At 47.7% G+C, this 23,390-nt stretch overlaps 1 protein-coding gene across 1 annotated transcript in view; it reads left to right on the forward strand.

Annotated features, from left to right (window-relative positions):
* The window catches only part of MAN1A2 (mannosidase alpha class 1A member 2), a 310,617-nt gene that overhangs the window by 133,065 nt on the left and 154,162 nt on the right, over positions 1-23,390 (forward strand). The window contains exon 4 of the mRNA XM_050921239.1: positions 14,489-14,607. Coding sequence (XP_050777196.1) covers positions 14,489-14,607 — 119 coding nt within the window. The remainder of the gene's footprint in view (positions 1-14,488; positions 14,608-23,390) is intronic.

The following is a 23,390-nucleotide window of genomic DNA, read 5'->3' on the forward strand; positions in this document are numbered from 1 at the left end:
GGCGGGACACAACTGAGAATATCATTTCAGGACAAATTGCTTGGAGCAGGACAGTTACAGCCCAAGACAAGACAAACAGAGAGGACTTCGGTCTCATCCCACTGGCTAATCATAAGTCATACAAGCAATTCTCTTAGACACTCAGTTTCCCAGTATCATCACCAGTGCCACTTGTTATGGGGATGAATGGTTATGAAAACCAATACCCCAGTAAAAGAAAAAGGTTCTCCCAATCCCAAAGGACCAAGCTCCAGACCCATCTCAATATACAAGTCAGATCTTACCCACAAATCACGCCATTGCCAATCCTTTAGAATCTAAAATCTAAAGTTTTATTCATAAAAAGAAAGAAATATAGATGATAGCTAAAATTGATTAAATGGAATCAATTATTACCTACAGAAATGGCAAAGTTCTTGGTTCAGGCTTGTCGCAACGATGGAATAAACTGCAGTTCAAAACAAGTCTCTGGAGTACATCCACAGCTTGGATGGGTCATTTGGTCCTTTGCTCAGAGCTTCAGTGTAGCAAGGCTCCTCCAGAGGTAAGAAGCAGGACTGAAGACAAAATGGAGGGGTTTCCAGGGCCTTTTGTATCCTCTGCCATGTGGAAGGACACCCCTTTGTTCTTTCTGTGGAAAATCAGAGCAGCAAGATGGAGTTTGGAGTCACATGGGCAAGTCACATGTCCACGCATGGTTCAGTTCTTTTACAGGAAGAGCAGCCTTTGCTCACATGCTACCTTGAACGTTCCCAGGAAGACTTCTCATGTGGATTGGAGTCTCCCAAGGTCCATGGTCAGTTAAGTGTTTCTTGATTGGGCATTTAATCTGCAAATTCCTTTTTCAAGAAGCTGACCAAATGCTTCATCAATGCTACTTAGAATCAAACACGTTGAGATACAAGTACATAGCCAGTATTCATAATTTCAACTACAAAATTGATATATGCATACAGATAGCATAATCATAACCAGCAGATCATAACCTTGTCTTAGACACCTTATTTAAGCTCCTTTGTACAAGATTTGGTGCTACTATATGACCTTAGTTGCAACAATGATCTATATGGTCACAGTTTATGTCAATAAGTCACACTAACCCCATAGTCAGCCGGTTACTAAAGGGGCTCGACAGGTTATACCCTCACGTCCGTCAACTGGTTCCTGCCTGGGACCTCAACTTGGTCCTTTCTAGGCTCATGGGGCCTCCTTTTGAGCCTTTAGCAACATGCTCCCTGCTCTACCTCTCTTACAAAGTCACGTTCCTGGTAGCAATAACATTGGTCAGGAGGGTGTCCAAGCTCAAGGCCTTGACATCAGACCCTCCCTACACCATGTTCTATAAAGACAAGGTTTAGCTCTGGCCTCACCCTGCTTTCCTCCTAAAGGTTGTATCGCAGTTTCATATCAACCAGGACATCTTCCTCCCAGTGTTCTACCCTAAATCTCATTCCAGTGGAAGAGAGCAGAGACTCCACTCTCTAGATGTCTGCAGGGCGCTGGCCTTTTACATCGAGAGAACAAAACTGTTCATAAAGTCGGTCCAGTTGTTCATAGCAGTGGCAGACAGGATGAAAGGTCAGCCGGTTTCATCCCAGTGCATCTCGTCATAGATCATGTCCTGTATCTGTGAGTGGTACGACCTGGCAGGTGTTCCCGCACCTCCAGGCACTGCGTGCTCTACCAGGGCACAGGCTTCATCTACAGCGTTCTTGGCTCAGGTTCCCACCCAGGATATCTGCAGAGTGGCGACGTGGTACTCCGTACTCACTTTTGCCAAGCATTATGCGATTACCCAGCAGGCCAGAGATGATGCAACCTTCGGAAGAGCAATACTTGAATCAGTGGACAGCTCCGACCCCACCTCCTGAACTTGGCTTGGGAGTAACCTGATTGGAATGGACATGAACAAGCACTTGAAGAAGAAAAAACGGTTACTCACGTCTCATAACTGTTGTTCTTTGAGATGTGTTGTTCATGTCCATTCCAATACCCACCCTCCTACCCGTCTGTCGGAGTAGCCAGCAAGAAGGAACTGAAGGGATGGCAGATTGGCTGACCTCTATATTGAGCGCCAGGAAGGCACGACTTTAGGGGGCACCCAGCCCAGCCCAATGGATGCTGCGAATGGAAAAATCTTCCGACCATTGTGCACGTGCACGTGCACGCGCACACCTGATTGGAATGGACATGAACAACACATCTCGAAGAACAACAGTTACAAGAAGTGAGTAACCGCTTTTTACTCATGAAGTCAGGAAGCTTCTTCAAGGAACGATTCTTTTCTGGTCCAGACAGTACTTGAGGCTGGAACTGGTGCCCATTAATATGTTCCTGATAGTAGACCATAACAACAACATGAAGGATACCTTTTCCATCTGCTGTATCTTCTGGCTAAAATTTGTTTTAAAAGGTGCCCAAAGTTAGACTCCTAAGACTGTATTTAAGCATCTAAATAAGTGGTTTATTTATCAGAAGTGCTGAGTACCTGCAGTTGTTATTGATTTCAGTATATTTCATAGGGATCAATAGATCATCTAGTTTGACCTCCTCTATGTCACAGGTCATTAAATTTCACCCAGTTATCATCTTTCACCCAGTCTCATCTTTTCTGAAACCTCCGAGTTCACATTCTTAAAATACATTAATATTTTAAATACAAGTTTCAGCTGAACTTTGTGCTCATGATCAGAAATCAAGTTAGGTAAACTGAAGGGGAAGCAGCATGCTCAATGGATTGAGGTACCAGCTTGGGCCTGGAGACCTAAGTTGTATTTTAGGCTCTCACTGACTGACTGTAACCTTGGGATAATCACCTCAGCCCAGATGCACAAAGGGATTTAGATGGCAAAATCCCAGATATAGGTGCCACTGTTATTCACAAAAAATCCACTGAGCTACTGTGTAATTTAGTAGATGCCTAAACTCATTTGGCACCTAAATTTTCACTGTAAATATTCCCTAGGCACCTAAGTTTGTGTTGCTGGGCTTGCTGCCTCATTCTAGGTATCCGGATGCTTATCTCACATCTACGCCCCAGTGTGATCCATGAACCTGGGAGAGATATGTGCTTGCCCGCTTGTCTTGCATGTGGTACAAGCTCTGGTAGGCATGTTCAGAAAACACCTACCAGATCAGGTCCCATTCAATATCCAGCCAAGGGAAGAGGTGGTGGTGCCTCCTTTGTATCTGTTAGCATAGCGGTTAGAGCATTCACCTGGGAAGTGGGAGACCCCAGATCCCATTTCCCTGATCCAATGACTCTTTATTCATTTATACACAGTGGAACAGCTTCATTTGGAGAGATTGAGAGGATTACTCCATACCCCACTGGTTAGTGCACACTCCCTGAGAGGTGAGAGACCCCTATTCAAATATTTTTTCTCCAACAGGTAGATGAGGAATTGAACCAATTCCTAGATGAGTACTCTTATCACTAGGCTAAAAGTTATGAGGTGGGCAGTACCACCAGCACCGCTAACCCTTGTGTTTCTTGTAAGGAACGGTTTAGGCAAGGATGGTGGTTCTGTAGGGGAGTCTCAAGTTCCAGCTCAGAAGATTCCTGAGGGAACAATTTATGAGACCCCAATCCAGTCCTAGGTCATCAGAGCCCCTTGTACATTGTCTGGAAACGCCAAGAAGTGCTCATCTGAGCACAGTCTTCCTGGGCTCTGGATCGTCAGAGAGCAGAGCTAAGGATTTTTGCAGGCAGAGCACACAGAAGGAAGGTAAGAGCAAGCACTCTCATAAAAAGTGAAGGAAATCGTCTCCCAAGTCCTAAGAAGAGGACTGCTTCCCTTATATCCTCCAAATCTGATGAGACTCTGTGCCCCAGTATGGGAGCGGTCAGGAGCTCACAGGGAGCAGAGGTTTGACCTGTGGATGCTGAGAGCCAAGAGTGCTTTGAAACTGCTTATGACTGCAGAGGTAGGACCAGCCCCAGCATCAGTAAGGGAAAGTAGGGAGCAGTCACTGAGCATACCGACAGTACCATCGCACAGCAAGTAAATGGATTCAGCAGCACCAACACTCGTTGTCCAACCTAAATTGACACCGTTTGCTTTGTCAAGAGGCAGATTAGCCCCAACAGAGATTCCAGAGGTTCCTAGGCTCCTTCTCATTCCTACAAGCCAGACTACTTGGATCAGGACCACAGTTACCCTTCCTTATGGGGACCACCTGCTTACCTATACAGTCCCTCACACTGGCTCTATTGGGATCCCTGGAAACAGTATTTGAGACTTCCTGAGTTCAGAAACTCACAGCAGGAAATAATACAGTGGTCACGTCATTGAGAAGAACCACACCCCTCTCAAAAGTAAACTGATAACTAAATCCTCTCTCCAAGCTTCATTTGATAATAGCAGACACAGCTTCCATGGTGACTTCAGTTGTCATGATACAAGCTTCATGGCTTCAATCCTCTGGATTTGTGAGAAAGTTCAAGCTACTGTGGAGAACTTCCCCTTTGAAGGCAGCAACCTGTTCAGTGACAGAATAGATTAATCCCTCCATGAGTGGACTCTCATGCAACCCTCCACTCCCTAGGTATATTCATTCTAGCAGCTGAGAGAAAATACTCCAAATCACCTCCATATAAGCAACATCCTGCTCCTCAGCCCTTTGATCTCCAAAGGCCTATGAGCTTCCCAAAAAGTGCCAGAGAATGCAGTGCAGCAGACAGAATGTCCCACTGTCTTTCTCTCCCCAGCCAAGAAATCCTTTTGAGAGAGTCTTTCAACAAGTCCCCTTTTCACCTGGCACCCACACTCCATTCAATGACCCTATCACCTATTTCTCCCCAGTGGGGCATCATATCACCTTGAATGGATGGATCCTGGAAATTGTCACCACCAGCTATACAATGGAATTTTTGTCCATCTCTACCACAAAACTCTTCCCTATCCCTCTTCAGAGACCCTTCTCATGAGAGGACTCTCAGGCCAGAGGTAGACTCCCTGTTCAGTTGGAACTGGTTCCTCCTCAGTACAGGAGGAAAGGCTTTTATTCAAAATATTTCCTGATTCCCAGAAAGAAGTGATGCTGGACACCACGTTTTGATCTCAGACAACTGACTAATTTTGTATACCGTTCAAGATTTGGAATGATTGCCCTAAACAAAGAGGACTATTTTGTAACCCTTGATTTGAAGGATGCCTGTTTCCACATAGACGTTCATCCAGTGCACAGGAGGTTCCTGCACTTTATGGTAGGCCCAGACCATTATCAATACAGAGTGCTTCCATTCAGTCTCTTGACACCACAAGGGATTTTGCAAAGGTGGAATCCTTGGTGATGTTTGACACTTTCTCTGAATACCCAGGTCTATGAGGCATCTTGCTACCCCCTGTCCTTAGTGTGAGGAAGCCTTGTCTGTGCCTGCTGTGGGTCAGCTCCCCACTTCTGTTGGCCATGGAGAACACAAGCATTCCCCTTGCAGCCTTGCAGATTCTGCAGTCACCCTACAAATTAGTGGTTGGTGCACTCCCACCATCAAATCCTGTGAATGTCTCCCTGAAGAGTTTAGCCCATGGTCCACTGAACACACAGTATTCATGGATTCGCTGCTCAGTTCACCTCAGCTTACTTGTATCATCTCAGATCACAGCTCCGCTTAACTCAGAGCACTTAGGTATGTTTATAGTGAAATTAAACATAAGTTTATTTTAAAAAGTACAGAGATTTAAGTGATATCAAGTACAGTAACTCTTCACTTAACATTGTAGTTGTGTTCCTGAAAAATGCAACTTTCAGTGAAACAATTTTAAACAAATCCAATTTTCCCATAAGATTTAATGTAAATGTGGGGGTTAGGTTCCAAGGAAATTTGTGGGGGGGGGCAGACAAAAGGCATTATATACTGTACAGTATTGTACTATGGTTGGGAAGCACCTTTGCAGTGGCAGCTTCCCTGGAGAAGAACAGGCTTGGATTTTGCCGGGAACGCTCCAGGCCTGCCTCTTCCTGTTCCTGCTCCACTCCAGGCCCACCTCGTCCCACCCCCACTCCCCCTCCTCTCTGGAGCATGCCACATTCCCCCCCCCCAAGTCCTAAGCACCGTTAAACAGCTGTTTGGTGGTGCTTAGGACTTTCTGGGAGGGAAGGGGAGGAGCAGAGACTCAGTGCTTCCCCGCTCCTGCCCCTCCCTCCCAGAAAGTCCTAAGTGCGAAGTGCTGGGAGGGAGGGGGAGAAGCCCCGCATCTCCACTCCTCCCCCTCCCTCCCAGAAAATCCTAAGCGCTGCTAAACAGGACTTTCTGAGAGGGAGGGGGAGGAGTGGAGATGCGGTGCTTCCCTGCTCCTCCTCCTCCCTCCCAGAAAGTCCTAAGCACCTCCAAACAGCTGTTTGGCAGTGGGGTAAGCGCTGGGGGGGGGGAGGCGGAGGCGGAGAAGTGGAAGTTGTGCAATGCTCCCTTGTAAAGTCACTGCTCTTCCACAGAATATTACAAGCAGGCTGCCAAATGACTTTATAAGGGAGCATTGCACAACTTTAAATGAACATGTTCCCTAATCGAGCAGGGACATAACATTGAAACAACGTTAAGCAGGACGACATTAAATGAGGAGTTACTGTAGGTTTTGAAAACAGTTACATATAAAATAAAATTATAATGCCTTTTGAAGTCTAGACTTAATTAACAGGATACTCTCACAGGTGGTATGACGGCATCACCAGGGCACCCCAGTATTTCTCTGTCTCGACAACTGGCTGCTCATCGTATCAGGAGGTACAGTTGGTGGTCCTTTCCCGGCTCAGCCTCTTTCAAATGCCTGGCCTTCTGCTCTGAAACAGCTTGAGGACACAATTTCAAATGGGATGCATTCTTAAAACAGTGATCAGAGCCACCAATAATGCTTTCCCAACCATTCTGTTCTTACCTCAAGTCCTGAGGAAAATCAAGCAGGCCAAAGTATCAGTAATGCTAGTCGTGCCCTGGTGGCGAAGGCAGTTTTTGTCTACCAGCATCCTTTAGGTGGCTTCATGTCTCTGCATATGCATCCAGCCATTTCCAATCCCTCCGACTCAGGACAATGGCAAGACCACCCATTCCAAACCAGCATCCTTCTATTTAATAGCTTGGTATTTGGATGGATGATGAGCCCAGAGAGAGATCTTGTTCAGAGTCAGTACAATCCATCCTCAATAACAGCAGAAGTGCTGTGAGAAAATGTTCTGCAAAATGGAAGAGATTTTTTATCTGGTGTCAACATTGTCAGATACTTCCAGAGGGCTAAAAAATTCCTACCATTTCAGACTAGCACCTTTTTCTAAAGACATTATGTTTGTCAGCTCACTGTGTGTGCATTTGGCTGCGATTAATGCCTTTCATCTTCCAGTGGAAAACTGTTTGGTCTTCACCCACCATACAACTGTGATGTTTCTGAAAGGCCTTTCCAGAACCTTAACTCCTGAACTGTAACCAATGTCTAATATTGTCAGTGCTCATGAATCCTCCATTCAAATCTTCATCTGTTTTTGAAAGTGTCTATCCTGACTGCAATCATCTCCATCAGAAGTATAGGTGAGCGTGGGACTCTTATCACAGACCTTCCCTACACTGCCTTCCATAAGGATAAGATTTCTTTGAGGTTACACCCCAAATTTATTCCAAAGGTTCCCTCTTAACTCCACTTGAATCAGGTCTATGCCTACCCATTTTCTACCCAAAACCTCACTACGCCAGAGAAGACAGGGACTCTATTCTCTGAATGTCCATCAAGCCTTAGCTTTCTAGTTGCAAAGGACAAAACCCTTCAGGAAATCCCTGGGTTTCTTTGTTTCTATTGCTGAACCGATGAAAGGAGAAGCAGCAAAGAATCCTGTGGCACCTTATAGACTAACAGACATTTTGGAGCATGAGCTTTCGTGGGTGAATACCCACTTCTTCAGATGCATGAAGTGGGTATTCACCCACGAAAGCTCATGCTCCAAAACGTCTGTTAGTCTATAAGGTGCCACAGGACTCTTTGCGGCTTTTACAGATCCAGACTAACACGGCTACCCCTCTGATACTTGACACGATGAAAGGAGAAGCAGTCCCGTAATAGAGACTTTCTAAATGGGTTTCAGGTTGCATCCTGCTGTGCTTTGTGCTGAACTAGACATCTCCCTCTCAAGGTGTGTAATTCAATGGCTTCTCTTCAAGATGTTCCCCTTCTGAAGATCTGTAGTGCAGCAACATGGGTGTCAGCGCATACCTTTATCAGACATTACATGATGGTACAAGCTTCTTCTGCAGATGTATCCTTTGGCACAGCAGTTCTGCAATATATGGTACAGCACAGTTTCTTGCACCCCTCTCTTCACTGGGTACTGCTTGAGAGTCACCTTGAGTGGAATATACATTGGGACTGTCACTCAAGAAGAAAGAAAGTTTTATAGTAATGAGTTATTTGAGATGTGTTATTCCTGTGCGTATTCTGTTATGTGTCTTCCTTCCCCTCTGATTTGGATCCTTTCCGAAGATGATTGGTGGTAGAGAAGGAACTGGAAAGGCAGGCAGTCTGTGACATCCCTTATGCCCTTGGGTTGGAGCATGAGGAGGTGCAGGCACAGACCAACAGACACTGCTACTGAAAAATCTTATGCAGTCAGGTGAGTGGAGCGCATGCATACCTTGAGCAGAGTACACATAGGGACTACACATCTCAAGGGACTGCAGTTTCTGTAAGGTAAGTAGCCTTTCTTTTTTTGATCTGCTTTTTTAAATTGGTCTACAACGTTGAAGGCAATTAATTTTCTCATTGTGGTTTAAGTGCTTATTCATTGCATTTTATATCTCTGCTGAAATCATATGTGGCAGTTTTATATACACTGCATATTTTCATTGTCTTATTTTGAGCCACTTATTTGCAATTGGAATTAAAATTCATTCTTCAATACATTTTCTTAAATATTATCTTGTTCATTGTGAACCATTAAGAGATTTTATAACAAAAATGTTTTCAATATTGGCAGCTTTATTGCCAAAGCCTTGTTAGAGATGGAAAAGGAAATTGAGGTGGAAAATTGTTTCAATTTTCATGTTGTGGATTTTTTAACTGGGGCTTTAATCCTCTGCCTGTTTCATATTAGGGGTCCTGTTCCTGTAAATAGAGGAGTTTGAAGTTTATTCTTTCAGAGAGGTCAGAGAGAGACTTTATGCTTGGATCTCTGGAAAAGCCAGACAGCAGATTAGGTTTTATTAAATAATCCTGTTCAAATGTTGGTATTTTAAAGATGTAATAATTAGGCCTAATTTTGAAAGAGTCATTAGTGGCTCCACAGTTATAGTGCTGTTTTTTTGAGTTAAAGTATTGTTTCAGTCACTTTGTTTGAATTAGCCCTCTTCCTATAGAGGATGTACAACTGCTTGCCTAGATGTATCCCACTGGTTTTCCTGCAATATGGTTGCCAGGCATCCAGTTTTCGACCCGAACATCCTGTTGAAAAGGGACCAGGTGGCTCCCGTTAAAATTCCAGTTTGCAGTGCAGCAGGGCTGGCAGTCTCCCTGCAGCTTCTGGGAAGCAGCTGGCATGTCTTGCTCCTAGGCGGAGGGGTGGCCATGGAGGCTCCGTGTGCTGCCCCCACCCCAAGTGCCACTCCACAGCTCCCATTGGGTGGGAACCATGACCAATGGGAGTTATGGGGTGGTGCCTGCAGGTGGTGGGACAGCATGCAGAGCCTCCTGGCTACCCTCCTCTTTCTAGGAGCCAGAGGGACACGTCACCACGTCCTGGGAGCTGCCTGAGGTCAGCACCACCCAGAGCCTGAACCCCAAACCTCCTCCTGCACCCCAATCCCTCGGCCCCAGCCTGGAGCTCCTTCCTGCATCCCAAACCCCTCATCCCAGCCCAACTGCAGAGCGCACACCCCTAGCTTGAGCCCTCACCCCTTCATGCACTCCAACTCCCTGCCCCAGTTGAGAGCCTCCTCCCACAGCCTGAACCCCTTATTTCTTGCGCCACCCTGGAGCCTGCACCCCCAGCCCAGAGCCTGTATCCCCTCCCACACCCCAAACCCCTGCCTCAGCCCAGAGCCCCCTCAGCCATGGCCCCACACCAGATTCTGCACCCCCAGTCGGAGCCCTTACCTCCTCCTGCACGCCAACCCCCTGCCCCAGCCTGGTGAAAAATAAGCAAGGGAGCTAAAGTGGGGGAGAGTGAGGGAGAAAGGGTGTGGGGAATGGAGTGAGCGGGGGCAGGGCCTCAGAGAAGGGGCGGGGAGTGAAGGGGCCTCTGGGAATGGATGGGGCAGGGGGCAGGGCAAGGTGTTTGCTTTTCTCCAGTTAGAAAGTTTGCAACCCTACCCTGCAAGCCCCTGAAGCAGTTGAAGTGTGAGTCTGGAGTGCTCTGAGCAGCTGCTGTTGCTTCCCTGTTGGCCATGAGGTGAATCACAAGAAAGGGAGGAGAGTAATTCTGCCTGCACCATTACCTGTTTCACTATTAGGCTGTAGGAGAACAGAATATGTGCTCAACTGAGACTGCCTGAGCCCAGGGGAGCACTTAATGAAGGATGGCTTTGCTCCCCTTTCCCTACGGCCAGGCAGAACAGTCCAGGAGAGGAGAAGAGAAGCTGAGACAACCAGTTACTGCTTCCTGATTCTCTATCTGAGCACATGTGCAGTGTAGAATAATTTGGGGTTCCCTTCATGACCTTCCCCCTCCATGACCTTTATATGTTTGACTCCAGCCCCAACATTCCTGTGTGTCAGAAACGACTGAGGGGGAAGTGTGGGAGCTCTACACCTGTTGTGGTCTCTCCTAGTCAAGAGAATCCCTAGCAGGGGACTTGTGTTTTCCACTCACTTTGCTCTCTCTGGAAGCACAACAGAACAGAGATATTGCTCCAAAATATTGATTTTTGTCCTCAGCCTTTTAAAAATATTTAACCCACAGTGTTCCTCAAGGAAGAGGTATTGATTTACAACATGAGGTTAGTTTGCAAACATCTAAAATAGGGAGTAAGTGCCTAGATTGAGGTGAAACAGAAGACTACTTGTATGGAAGAAGGAGAAAAGATGAGTAAATTAATAAAAGTAAACTTAAGCAAACTTTCAAAGTTGCATTGAAAGGAAAACTGCAGTGTAGTGTGAAGTACAATATACAAAATCTACTTTAGGACAATGTTATTTAGGTTTCATAGTCAATAACTTATACATTAGGAAATGTCATAGTAAAGGTTGCCTGTATAACCCTGAATTTTCCCCCCTAGTATATATGTATTGTGCTAGTCTTGAATTATTTGGTCAATAACCAAATATGCAATTTATCCCAGGGATTAGTACTTCTCTTGAGTCCCAGGGACAGCAGTAATTACCCATCACTGTTTTTAAGTCCTGGAGGAGCTGTGGTAATGCACCCCATGGAGTAGAACACAATCCCTAGCCTACAATGTGACATATAGCATTCATAAAGTTATTCCAATCATCCCCAAAAATAATACTTGTGGTTGCAATCGTTGTGACATCATAATTAAGGCTGAATTCTACTTTGCACTTCTGGCAGGGATTCAACCTTTATTTTGTATGAAAAATACAGTACATCCTTTCCGAACTTACAGTGCTTATTCTTTGAATACTGAATGAATTTTCTGAGAATTACAAGTAAATCCATTAATTAATTTCAGTTTACATTAATTAAAAAACTGGTCCTTTAAAATATTTAGCAACTGTTTCAGCCTTTTTTGTCTTGAATGGTTTTGACAAAGAAGTAACACTTCAAACTTTCTACATATAATTAACATTCATTTAAATCTTGTGCATAAGTTATATTTGAAGAAATTAGTTTACATAAGACCACAAGCATGGCCATAGCGGATCAGACCAATAGTCCTTATAGCCCGGTATCCTCTGTTCTGTCAGTAGCCAGTGCCAGATGCTTCAGAGGCTGTGAACAGAATAAGATCACCCCCGTCATCCAGTCCCAGCTTCTGGCAGTCAGAGGCGTAGGGCTGTAATTAAGCTATTAAAGATCTAATTTTTATTCCAAGACAAAAAATTAACGGAGTTGAGTTTATAATTACGTATCAATAATTGAGGGTAGAAAAAATTTACAGGGATATTGTGATTATCCCAAAATCAAGTATTACAAACACAGGAAATTCAGAGTTATGGCCATGCTTGAAAGAAATCCAGAAATATGAAGTTGAGAAATGCACAATTAAGACATTGTTGGGGGGTTTGTGTCCGAGTCCAGCTGTGTCTCCCAGTGGTGAGGGTCTGTGGCTGGTGGTAGGGGAACCTGGGTGTGACATTCCCCAGAGTACAGTCTGAACTGGTGGACACCTGTATTTATTCAGTTCACTAACCTGGGATGCCTCTGACACTGCTTCATTGTGAGAGCAACCACTCCTGGTCTGCTCACACACAGTCTCCAGCATGTAAATCACTCCCTGCTGTACTGTATGAGTATGTATAGCCAGCCATTCATGAATTACATTGCAGGGCAACACCAGCAGACTCTCAGTCCCAGACTTACCCCCAGAAATGTGCATCTTGTACTGCCCAGCCCTCTCCTGGACAACACAAGCTCATATTAAGTCTGTCATTTATTAATAGAAAACAATATGTACAAATCCTGTTATTGCAAATGAAGCGTCCTAAACACACTGGTTTAAATAAAACAAGTTTATTAACTACAGAAAGATAGATTTTAAGTGATTACAAGTAATGAGGCATAAAAGTCAGAATTGGTTACAAAGAAAAAAAGGTAAAACACAACTAACACCTAACTTAATAAGCTAAGTGAATTTAAAGCAAAATTTTATCTCAGAACATGCTTTAGTAATCTTACTGGCTGCAGTACCTTCAGCTAGGATCTCTCCCCAAGTTCAGTGGTAATTTTCTTGTCCTTCAGGTATTGTTGATGCCATGAGTAGAGATGCCGTGAGAGATGATTTGGGGCCTCTGTTCCTCATTTTTATCCTTTTTCTCTTCTTTGAGAATCATCTCCAGCTGGGTTCAGGAGACAAAATCTGGGGAGATGGGAACTTGCAACTGCTTCTTTGTCAAGATATAAATTTCTCGCTCACACCCTTTTTCCTGCCAAAGAATGTCTGTTTAACCAGGTGATAGTCTCTCTGATTTTGTTGACACCTGTCTGATGTGTCAGTTTGCCTTTTGTCTTCGAAGAACTAGTTTGTGCCTGCTTTTCTAAACTTGGAATATGTCTCAATAATATTATACAGTAGAATCTTATAACTTTACATACGATGTTGCCACACATATTTTACAAGGACAGTAATGATCAGTAAATCATGGGTTTTCAAATGATACCTTACAAGGCATAGTTTGTACAAAATGTATCTTAGTCTTGAAAAAATGGTGAGCATAGGGATACAGACTGTTACACCAGGCCCTCCTTGCTGTAGCAAGTTCCAGCCCAGGGTCCTGTGATTGGCAGTCAGATAGGCAGCCTGGGAAGGGGCACCACAAAGCCTGCTTGATGGGTTGCTTCCTGCCCTGGCCTCTACCATCTTAAGTCCCAGCAGGGTCTGCTTATGGACTCAAAAAAGGGGATTCTCCCTAACTGTGATCTGGAAGCTCTTCTCCATGGTCCGCTGTTCCCAGTCTCTACGGGGGGCTTCAGTGGCTCAGACATGGGCTCTAGTCCAGGTGTGTGGATCTCCTGCAGCCTCTGTGCAGAAGCTACTAGTGTAGGACTCCTCCCATGACCTAGCAGCTGTGACTGAACTAAGCAGCTCCCTTTTGAGCTCTGCTTTCATTGTTAGCATGCCCAGCAGGTGCCTTTTGGGCCCAGAATTGCATGTTAACCCTTGATTCCCCACTGTGGGGCTTAATACACATAATCACAGACACCCAAACCTTGTCTCTCCCCTGAAGTGATTCCAGAAAGGAGAGGATAAAAAAAGATTGAATGTGTCTTTAAAAAATCACCTAAATCTAATCTGGGACAAGAAACACAAAAATGCTTTAATCATAATTGTATAGTTATTGCATAGCATCACTACAGAGTACTGATACATATCTGGAACCTTAACTGCATCTTAATGTAGTTTTTTGTCTGGAATATGACACAGTGATGGTAATTGACAGTTACCTTCAATAAGTAAGACATGCATTTAGCTAGCATCAGTGTTTGCAAAATTCAGTGTAATTCCTCTGCTAAGTGTGTGCAGAGGATTAATGCAGATACTTGAAATTACAGTAGATCTCTTAGGTAAAACTTTTTCCCCAGTCCTGTCCAAGAATCCCCTAATAGGTATTTGAAGTCCTTGTAGCTGCCTGAGAATGTGGTTGTTCATCTTCTGATAAGGAAATCAGATAAGAATGGTCTTTTCAAGTTTCACTTTCCCTTTTCCCCCAAAACCCAAATGTGTGGCCTTCAGCAATGCACCTAAGTGTCAGGGCCTTCAGGCCGCTACCTACTTCCTGGTACTATCATCTAGTCAAGATCTAAGATTACTTTGACTGTTTATTTTTGTCTGTGACATTTTTTTTCCAGTAAAATAATCACTTCTAATAGAAATCTTATTTTTTGCTTGTAGGAAATTCACAAATGGGTGCTACCATAGTAGATGCTTTGGATACTCTCTATATCATGGGGCTTCATGATGAATTCAGAGAAGGACAAGACTGGATTGACAAAAACCTTGATTTCAGTGTGGTGAGTAGAACATCTCCTTGCCTTTCACTGGTCCTTTTAAAGGTGTTTTGAGAAAACATACTGTAGTGCTCCCAAGGGGGAAAAAGTTGTTAAGTTGGAACTATGGTTGAGGATACAAAAAACATTTATTAGAAAGACCTGAAATTCAATTTTGTGGCTAAACTTAAAAGGACTTACTTTTTATTTTTTTTTGTTTTGAAAAGTGAATATCTGTGGCTCCCTAACCGAGAATGTCTTTCTATTTAATGTGTTTAAAAGTTAGTAATTGTCAAAAGATGGATAATACTTAAATGTTCCATGAGAGATATTAAAACCTCTGCAGAAGAAGTAAGTACAAAATTATTCCCAATACAGATCAAATTATAAGCATGTTACAACAGCACCAGAGTATTCAGTTGTGGAAGGAGAAGGGGTTTTACTTTTAAAATTGTGGTGCATGAACAACTTACAATATTTCAGTCCAATTGTTTATTACAAGTTTCTAAGGTATATAATCTGATGTATCCCAGAATAACAATCAGAAAACACAAAACAACAATGACAAAACAAGACACACACACACACACACACACACACACACACACACACACACACACACACACACACACACACACACACACACACACACACACACACACACACACACACACACACACTCCTTCCGTTCTTCCCAAAAGTTCAGCAATGCCTAGTTGGAGGCATCAAGTGACCTTGGGGCTTTAGGCTGTACCTCTGATTCAGCTCACTATGTGGATCCTCTTGCTGTGCTACAACTTCCCCAGTTGGCCACATGACACCATCATACACAGAAAGAGCATCCTCTTCCTTGTCTGTTCCTCTTTCAGTAAGCAGTATATCTTGCTGGTGAACAGTACATTCTCCCTGTGATAAATGCATTTGGCATACTCCTTAGCTTGTAGCCCGGAAGATCATGCCACAAGCATTCAGAATGGTTCCAGATCCCCATCTAACATAGACTGCCTGTCCAGGATAGAATGCCTAGAGCAGGGGTTGGCAACCTTTCACAGGTGGTGTGCCGAGTCTTCATTTATTCACTGTAATTTAAGGTTTTGCGTGCCTGTAATACATTTTAATATTTTTGGAAGGTCTCTCTCTATAAGTCTATATATAATATAAATAAACTAGTGTTGTATTGTAAAATAAACAAGGTTTTCAAAATGTTTAAGAAGCTTCATTTAAAATTAAATTAAAATGTCAATCTTGCGCCGCCAGCCCTCTCAGCCCACTGCTGGTCTGTGGTTCTGTTCACCTAGGCCGGCAGCGGGCTGAGCAGGGCCGGTGGCCAGCACCCCAGCTGGCAAGGGTCCAGCAGCCAGAACCCCAGACCAGCAGCAGGCTGTGCGGGGCCAGCTGCTGGGACCCCAGACCGGCAGTGGACTGAGTGGCTCAGCCCACTGCCGCTCAGGGGTTCCATCCGCCGGCTCCTGCCAGCTGGGATTCCGGCTGCTGGACCCACTCACCCCGCTGCCAGTCTGGGGTCCCGGCCCTGCCCACATACAGTGGGTACCTACCTTCTCCCTGGTTCTGGCCCAGTCTCTTCCTCTCTCTGCACTGAGCTGAGGGTGGGAGTGCACTGAGCACAGGGCTGGGGGTGAAGGGTCTGGCCAGAAGCTAGAATGAGGGAGGGGGCAGGAGGTTTAGATGTGGGGGCACTTACCTGGGCAGCTCCCATGTGATGTGAGGGAGTGCAGGTGGGAATGTGGGAGGTGTGTGCAGGAGCTCCCATTTGGTGCTCAGGTGGGGATGTGGGGGGTGCATCGGGTGTGGGGGGACTGGGGACGTGTGGGGGTGTAGGTGTCAGGGCAGAGGGGGACTGGGTATGTGTGAGGATGTCAGAGTCAGGGCTGAGGTCGTGGGGTGTGTGTGAAGAAGTCAAGCAGAGGTCTCAGTGTGCATGATGGAGGTACAGGGCCAAGGGTAGGGGCCTGGGGAGTGTGTGTGGATGGGGCTGCAGGGCTCAGGGCAGAAGGCTGGGCGTGTGTGTGTGTGTGGGCTCAGGACTTAGGACAGAGGGCTGGGTGACTGCCCCCCTCAGAACCCCCAACCCCCTCGCTCCTTGTCCCCTGACTACCCCTCCTGGGACCCCTGCCCCTAACTGCCCCTCAGGACCCCATCTCCTATCTAAGCCTTCCTGCTCCTTGTCCCCTGACTGCCCCCCAGGACCTTACCCCCTACCTGTCCCCTGACTGCCACAACCCTTATCCACACCCCCACCCCCAGGCAGACACATGGGACTCCCATGCCCCATCCAACCACTCCCTGCCCCCTGACAGGACCTCCAGAACTCCCGACCCATACAACCCTCCCCCTGCTCCCTGCCTGCCACAACCCCTCTCCACACCCCTGCCTCCTGACAGCCCCCCCACCCCGAACTTCCGACTCATCCAACCCCCCCAGGTCCTTGCCCCCGACCACCCCCTCCAGAGACCCCCCCACCCTAACTGCCCCCCAGACCCCTCCTTGCTTCCTGTCCCCTGACTGCCCTGACCCCTGTCCATCCCCTGTCCCCTAAGAGACCCCAGAACTCCCATGCACCCATCCACCCCCCCTGCTCCCTGACTTCCCCTCTCCAGCCACCCCCCCAGCCACCCTTCCCTTGAGATCCCACCTCCTATCCAACCCACCCTGCTCCCTGTCCCCTGACTGCCCCCACTCCTTATCCACCCCCTCCCCAGTCCCAGGCCCTTACCTTGAGGCTCCAAGCAGAACCAGATACACTGCCCCGCGGGAGCGCACAGCCCTGACCCTCAGAGTGCTGCGTGCATGGCGGCAGGGCTCCAGGTGAGCGGGGAACGTCTTTTCCTCCCCGCAGAGCCAAACGCTGCCCTGCGGGAGCACGCAGCCCCAGCCCCCAGAGCTCTGCGAGCACGTGGCAGAGCTCCAGGGGAGGGAAGAAGGCAGGAGAGGGGCTGGCAGATTGATTTTAATGACACGCTGAGTCCCAGCAGGCAGTTGCGTGCCATTAAAAATTGGCTCGCGTGCCGTCTTTGGCACACGTGCCATAGGCTGCCGACCCCTGGCCTAGAGTCTCTTATGGATATGCTTGTTGAAACTCGTGTATTTCCTAATCACATCAGTTGTTTTCAAGGACAGTAAAGGAGTCATTATAAACAATTTGGTCCTACTAGCTTGGCTGAAGAGCTGATAGAATGCGGTTACTCCGTACTTTCATGAGGCATACTCTGAATATCATGTAAAGCAGGACTCAATGCAAAGGTGTATTTCAGTGTTCCTCTAATATGTAAGCTACATGTTACTTCAGAGTCTCATGCAATCTTTCCACTATCCCATTTCCTTGGCATACACAGCAGATTTATAATGAAATGTACTAATTCTCATCAGAAAGCCTTCAAACTCTTTTGGTACACGTGAAGGGGTACCACACCAGCACCTATGCTTTGCAGGCTGGGGAAGCCCCACCCCTCTGACCCTGCTGGGCATGCTGAGCCTGGAGGCAGGATATAAAAGATAGCAGCCCAGCTCAGTCTGGGGAGGCTGCTGACAGGGAAGGATGGAGACTGTGAGCTCCCTGCAGGGAGTTGCTACAAACCCTGACTACGGGACTACGGTTCACATGGTGTGTCAGTATATTCTAGTGGTAGTTGATTACGTGACCTGCTACCCGGAGGCCGTCTCACTACGGCCACTTCTGTTTTATCTTCTTGTCGAGGATGGACAAGTATTACCAGCCACCACATAGACACTGTTCCTGGACAAAAATTTTGCAACATCTCCCACTTCCCCAGAAAATGTGGGAAGTGGTCCAGAAAGAACTTGGGGCGATGCTAGCCTTGGGAGTAGTGGAAGAATCCTAGAGTGAATGGAGAAGCTCCATACTTCTGGTCCCAGAGCCCAATGGGACTGTGAGGGTCTGTATAGATTCTTGGGGGATCAAAGCCATTTCCCGCTTTCATGCCTACCTGATGCCATGGGTGGATGAACTGCTGGAACAGCTGGGTAGTGCTAAGTTTCTATCAACATTAGATTTGACCAATGAGTACTGGCAAATACCCCTGACCCTGACTTCCTGGGAGAAGACAGCCTTCCCTACACCACTCGGTCTATATCATTTCATCACCATGCCCTTTGGGTTACATGGGGCTGTGGCTACATTGATGGATCAACTGTTGCAGCCACACCAACAGTATGCGGCAGCTTATATTGACGATATTGTGGTCTACAGCACAAGTTGGGAGGAACACCTACATCTCACCGTGGTCCTACAGGCCCTGAAGGAAGCAGGACTCACAGCTAACCCCACCAAGTGTCCCCTCGGGTGGAAAGAAGTGACCTACTTTGGATACACGGTGAGGGTGGGGCATCTCCGCCCCCTGGTGGACAAGGTACAGGCCCTGAAGGACTACCCCACCCCTACAACGAAAAGAAAGGTAAGGAAGTTCCTGGGTTTGTCTGGAAACTACAGACGGTTCATGCCAGACTTTGCCACAATAGCCGCCCCCCTCTCCTACCTCACAAAGAACTCCTGGCCATGGAATGTCTGATGATGGGAGGACTGTGAAAGGGCCTTCCAGACCCTGAAAGAGCGACTCACCCAAGAACCGTCCTGTTCCTCCCAGACTTCTCAAAACCCTTTATTTTACAAACAGACACCTCAGAAGTGAGGCTCGCAGCCGTTGTTTTTCACACAATGGACAGTCAACCTGTGGAACTCCTAGCCAGAGGATGTTATAAAGGCCAAGTCTATAAAAGGGTTCAAAAAAGAGCTAGATAAATTCATAGAGAATAGCTCCATTAATGGCTATTAACCAGGATGGGCAGGAATGGTGTCCATAGCCTCGATTTGCCAGAAGCTTGGAATGGGCCACAGAGGATGGATCACTTGATGATTGCCTGCTCTGTTCATTCCCTCTGAAGAACCTTGCATTGGCCACTGTCGGAAGACAGGATACTGGGCTAGATGGACCTTTAGTCTAACCCAGTATGGCCATTCTTACAGGCTATCATAGGTACAAGAGGGGGAGAAACACCTGGTGCTGTACCTAAGCTGAGAGCTATGTCCCCGAGAAGTCAGGTACTCCACCATCAAAAAGGATGCCTAATAGTAAAATGGGTGATAGAGGCTTGACGGTATTACCTACTGGGAAGCCCCTTTCATCTTATTATAGACCATGCACTCTGTGGCAAACTCAGGACACTGAGCTACCAAGCATGGGGTAGTAATTAGTCCCAGAAGGCTTAACCCTGGAGGAATAAGGTTCAGATGGAACAGGGGTTACCAGGGAGGTAATTGGTTTCAGCTGGCCCAAATGACTGGAGACCTTTTTAAACCCTCCCTGGCAGGGAAGCAGGGGGGGAGGAGAGAAACAGAGTAGCTGCCAGCGAGTAGAGGCAGCTGAACTCTAAAAACTTTTCTGGCAAGGCAGGTTGCGCTCTCCCCAGAAGGAGAGGAAAACAGAACAAGGGCCTGACTGAGAAGGGATCAGCCAGACCCTGCGCGACTGTGAAGGGCTTTTGCTTTGCCCAAACCTGTGTCTCCAAGGCTGAGGAGGACTGAGCTAGAGGAGGAGAGACAGGTACTTTGCCACACGTGGTGTCAGGAGTGGGATGTACCAGTGAGTGTGGCTTGGTGGCAAGCCATCACAGGGCAAGTTAAAAAAAAAAAAAAAAGAAGAAAAGGGGGGGGGATTTTTTTTTTTTCCCTCTTTGGGAAAAATGGAGGATGTGCTGAAGGCGTTGATGCAGGCCACCGCGGCTCAGCAGGAGGCTACCCGAGTACAGGTGGCGGCCCAGCGAGAGTCCGTGCGGCTGCAACAGGAGAACAACCAGCTGCTGATGAGCCAGGCGGCCCAAGATCGAGCCACCCTGACCGAGGTAGTGAACCAGTTGAAGGCCCTGACTACGATGACGCACGCGGCCCAGGGGACCCGGCCGCTACGGGCAAGCAACTATTTACAGAAGATGACAACGGATGACGATATAGAGGCATATCTCCTCGCGTTCGAGAGGACGGCACTGCGGGAGGCCTGGCCCCAAGACCAGTGGGCAGGTCTGCTGGCTCCATTCCTGTGTGGGGAGGCCCAGAAAGCCTACTTCGACATGACCGCAGAAGCAGCTATGGATTACCCTCGGCTGAAGGCGGAAATCCTGGCGAGGGCAGGCGTGACGCCAGCCATAAGCGCCCAGCGCTTCCACGAGTGGAAGTACCGGGAGGACAAACCACCGAGGTCTCAGCTATTTGATTTGATACACCTAGCGTGGAAGTGGCTCCGCCCCGAGGCCCGTGGGCTGGAGAAGGTAGTAGAAACCCTGGTATTGGACAGGTACATGAGGGGGTTGCCGCCGGACATACGGGGGTGGGTCCGCCAAAATGATCCCTCCTCTTATGACGATCTGGTTGCTCTCGTGGAGAGTCATTTGGCAGCCCAAGAACTTTCTTAGATCCCCGAGGGAGGAAGGCGCCAGTATCGGAGACCAGCCTCTGCACCGAGGCCTTGGTTTGCCCCGGCTCCAGGCCGGAAAATGGAGGGGAGGAATGAAGGCAGAAGAGCCACCGGCAGTCCTGGAGAGTCAGGAGGACTGGGGAAGAAAGGCTCAGGGGATAAATCCCAGCAGCCCGAAAAATAGGGGGCTGCCCCGAGGGGGGTACCGCTGTTATGCCTGTGGAGAATTAGGGCATATTACTGCCCAATGCCCTAATCTAGGAGAGCCCATGCAGTGTGAACTGGGAGATATAGGGGGACCATGCGAGCTAATAAGTTTAATCAGGGTTGCGATGGTCCCCCATAGGTACACTAGGCCCGTTAAGCTGAATGATATAGAGACCACAGCTTTAATAGACTCGGGGAGTGCAGTCACAGTGGTCTCAGGGAAGCTGGTCAGGCCGGGCCAACTATCCCAGGCCAAGCGCTCGGGAATATCCTGTGTACATGGGGATATCAGCTATTACCCGACCGTCCCCGTACGCATAGAAGTTCTAGGGAACCCCGCTGAGTTGACAGTGGGAGTCGTCCCGAAACTCCCTTACCCTGTACTTATCGGAAGAGACTTCCCGGGGTTTGATGGCCAACTCCCCGGGGACGAGGGTGAGGGAAAGAGGGACTCTGGAACCCAAAGGGTGGCCCAGATCGGGGACCCTCTCCCCACCTTCCACGAGTTTAGCCAGGATGTGTTCTCTCCACCGGGGAAGTCCAGGAAGACTCGGAGGGAACGGAGGGCGGATAAAAGGAGGGGGACGAGGATCCTGACACGGTGCCTGACGCCTACACTAGCAGGAGAAAGAAGGAATTCAACTGACAGTGGGACGGGGTCGGCCAACTACAACCCAATTGTTGGACCGGGTTCCCCAGGCTCTGTCCCTGAGGGGGAGACGGAGGTAGACCCCCCCGAAATAGGGCCAATAGGGACCGCCCGCGGGACTTTTGGTCAGGATCAGGCCAATGATCCCATATACCACAACATTTTTAAGGAAGTAGTCAAGGTATATGGGGTCCCAGTGGAGGGGAGAACTAAGAGTCCAGGGCCGTATTATATGATTAAAAAAGATCTTCTGTATAGAGTAGTCTGTGTCCAAGAGCAAGTCATCGAACAACTCTTGGTCCCCCGGAAGCACCAAAAAGCGGTAATGGATCTGGCCCACAGTCATCTATTTGGGGCCCACTTAGGGATGGATAAGACCCTCAATCGGATCCTACAGAGGTTTTTCTGGCCTGGTATTTATGCGGCCGTCCTGCGATATTGCTCCTCCTGTCCGGAGTGCCAAATACATGGGCCCAGACCATACTTAAGGGCCCCTCTGGTACCTCTGCCAATTATTGAGGTTCCATTCGAATGAATAGCTATGGACATAGTGGGGCCATTGGAGAAGTCGGCCCGGGGCCATCAATACATTCTGGTAGTACTAGATTACACCACCCGATTCCCCGAGGCCATCCCCCTACGGAATGCCATGTCCAAGACCATAGCCAAAGAGTTAGTCCAGATATTCTCCAGAGTGGGGATACCTAAGGAGATCCTGACGGACCAAGGGACCCCCTTTGTTTCTAAACTAATGATGGACTTGTGTACCATGCTCCGCATACGGACCCTCAGAACGTCGGTCTACCACCCCCAGACCGATGGCCTCGTTGAACGTTTTAACAGGACGTTGAAGAGCCTGTTACGGAAGGTGATTAGCCACGACGGAAAAGACTGGGATGCTCTGCTACCTTATGTACTGTTTGCAGTACGGGAAGTTCCTCAGGCTTCCACTGGATTCTCCCCCTTCGAGCTGTTATATGGTCGACACCCCAGGGGCATACTGGACCTGGCTAAAGAAGACTGGGAAGAGCAGCCGAACCCAGGGAGAAACATTGTGGAACATGTGCTGCAAATGAAAGACCGAATAGCCCGAGTCACCCCTCTTGTGCGCGAACACATGGAGAAGGCCCAAGGGATGCAACAGACTTACTACAATCGTCAAGCACGGTCCCGGAAGTTCCAGGTGGGGGACCGGGTGATGGTGCTCATACCCACGGCGGAGAGCAAGCTCCTGGCCAGATGGCAGGGGCCCTATGAGGTAATCGAAGCCGTAGGAGAAGTTGACTATAAAGTCCGGCAGCCAGGTCGCCGGAAACAGGAGCAGATCTATCATATAAATCTGCTGAAACTTTGGCGGGATAGAGAAGCTCTGGTAGCTGCGCTGGGGGCACCATCCCCTAAAGGCGATCAGCCAAGCCTGGTGGGAATATCCCCGGAGCTGACCCCGGAACAACGATCCGAAGTGGTCAGCCTGATCAAACGCAACCAAGATGTGTTCTCAGAAA

This window comes from Gopherus flavomarginatus, chromosome 1 (assembly GCF_025201925.1).
Source record: "Gopherus flavomarginatus isolate rGopFla2 chromosome 1, rGopFla2.mat.asm, whole genome shotgun sequence".
NCBI lineage: Eukaryota > Metazoa > Chordata > Testudines > Testudinidae > Gopherus > Gopherus flavomarginatus.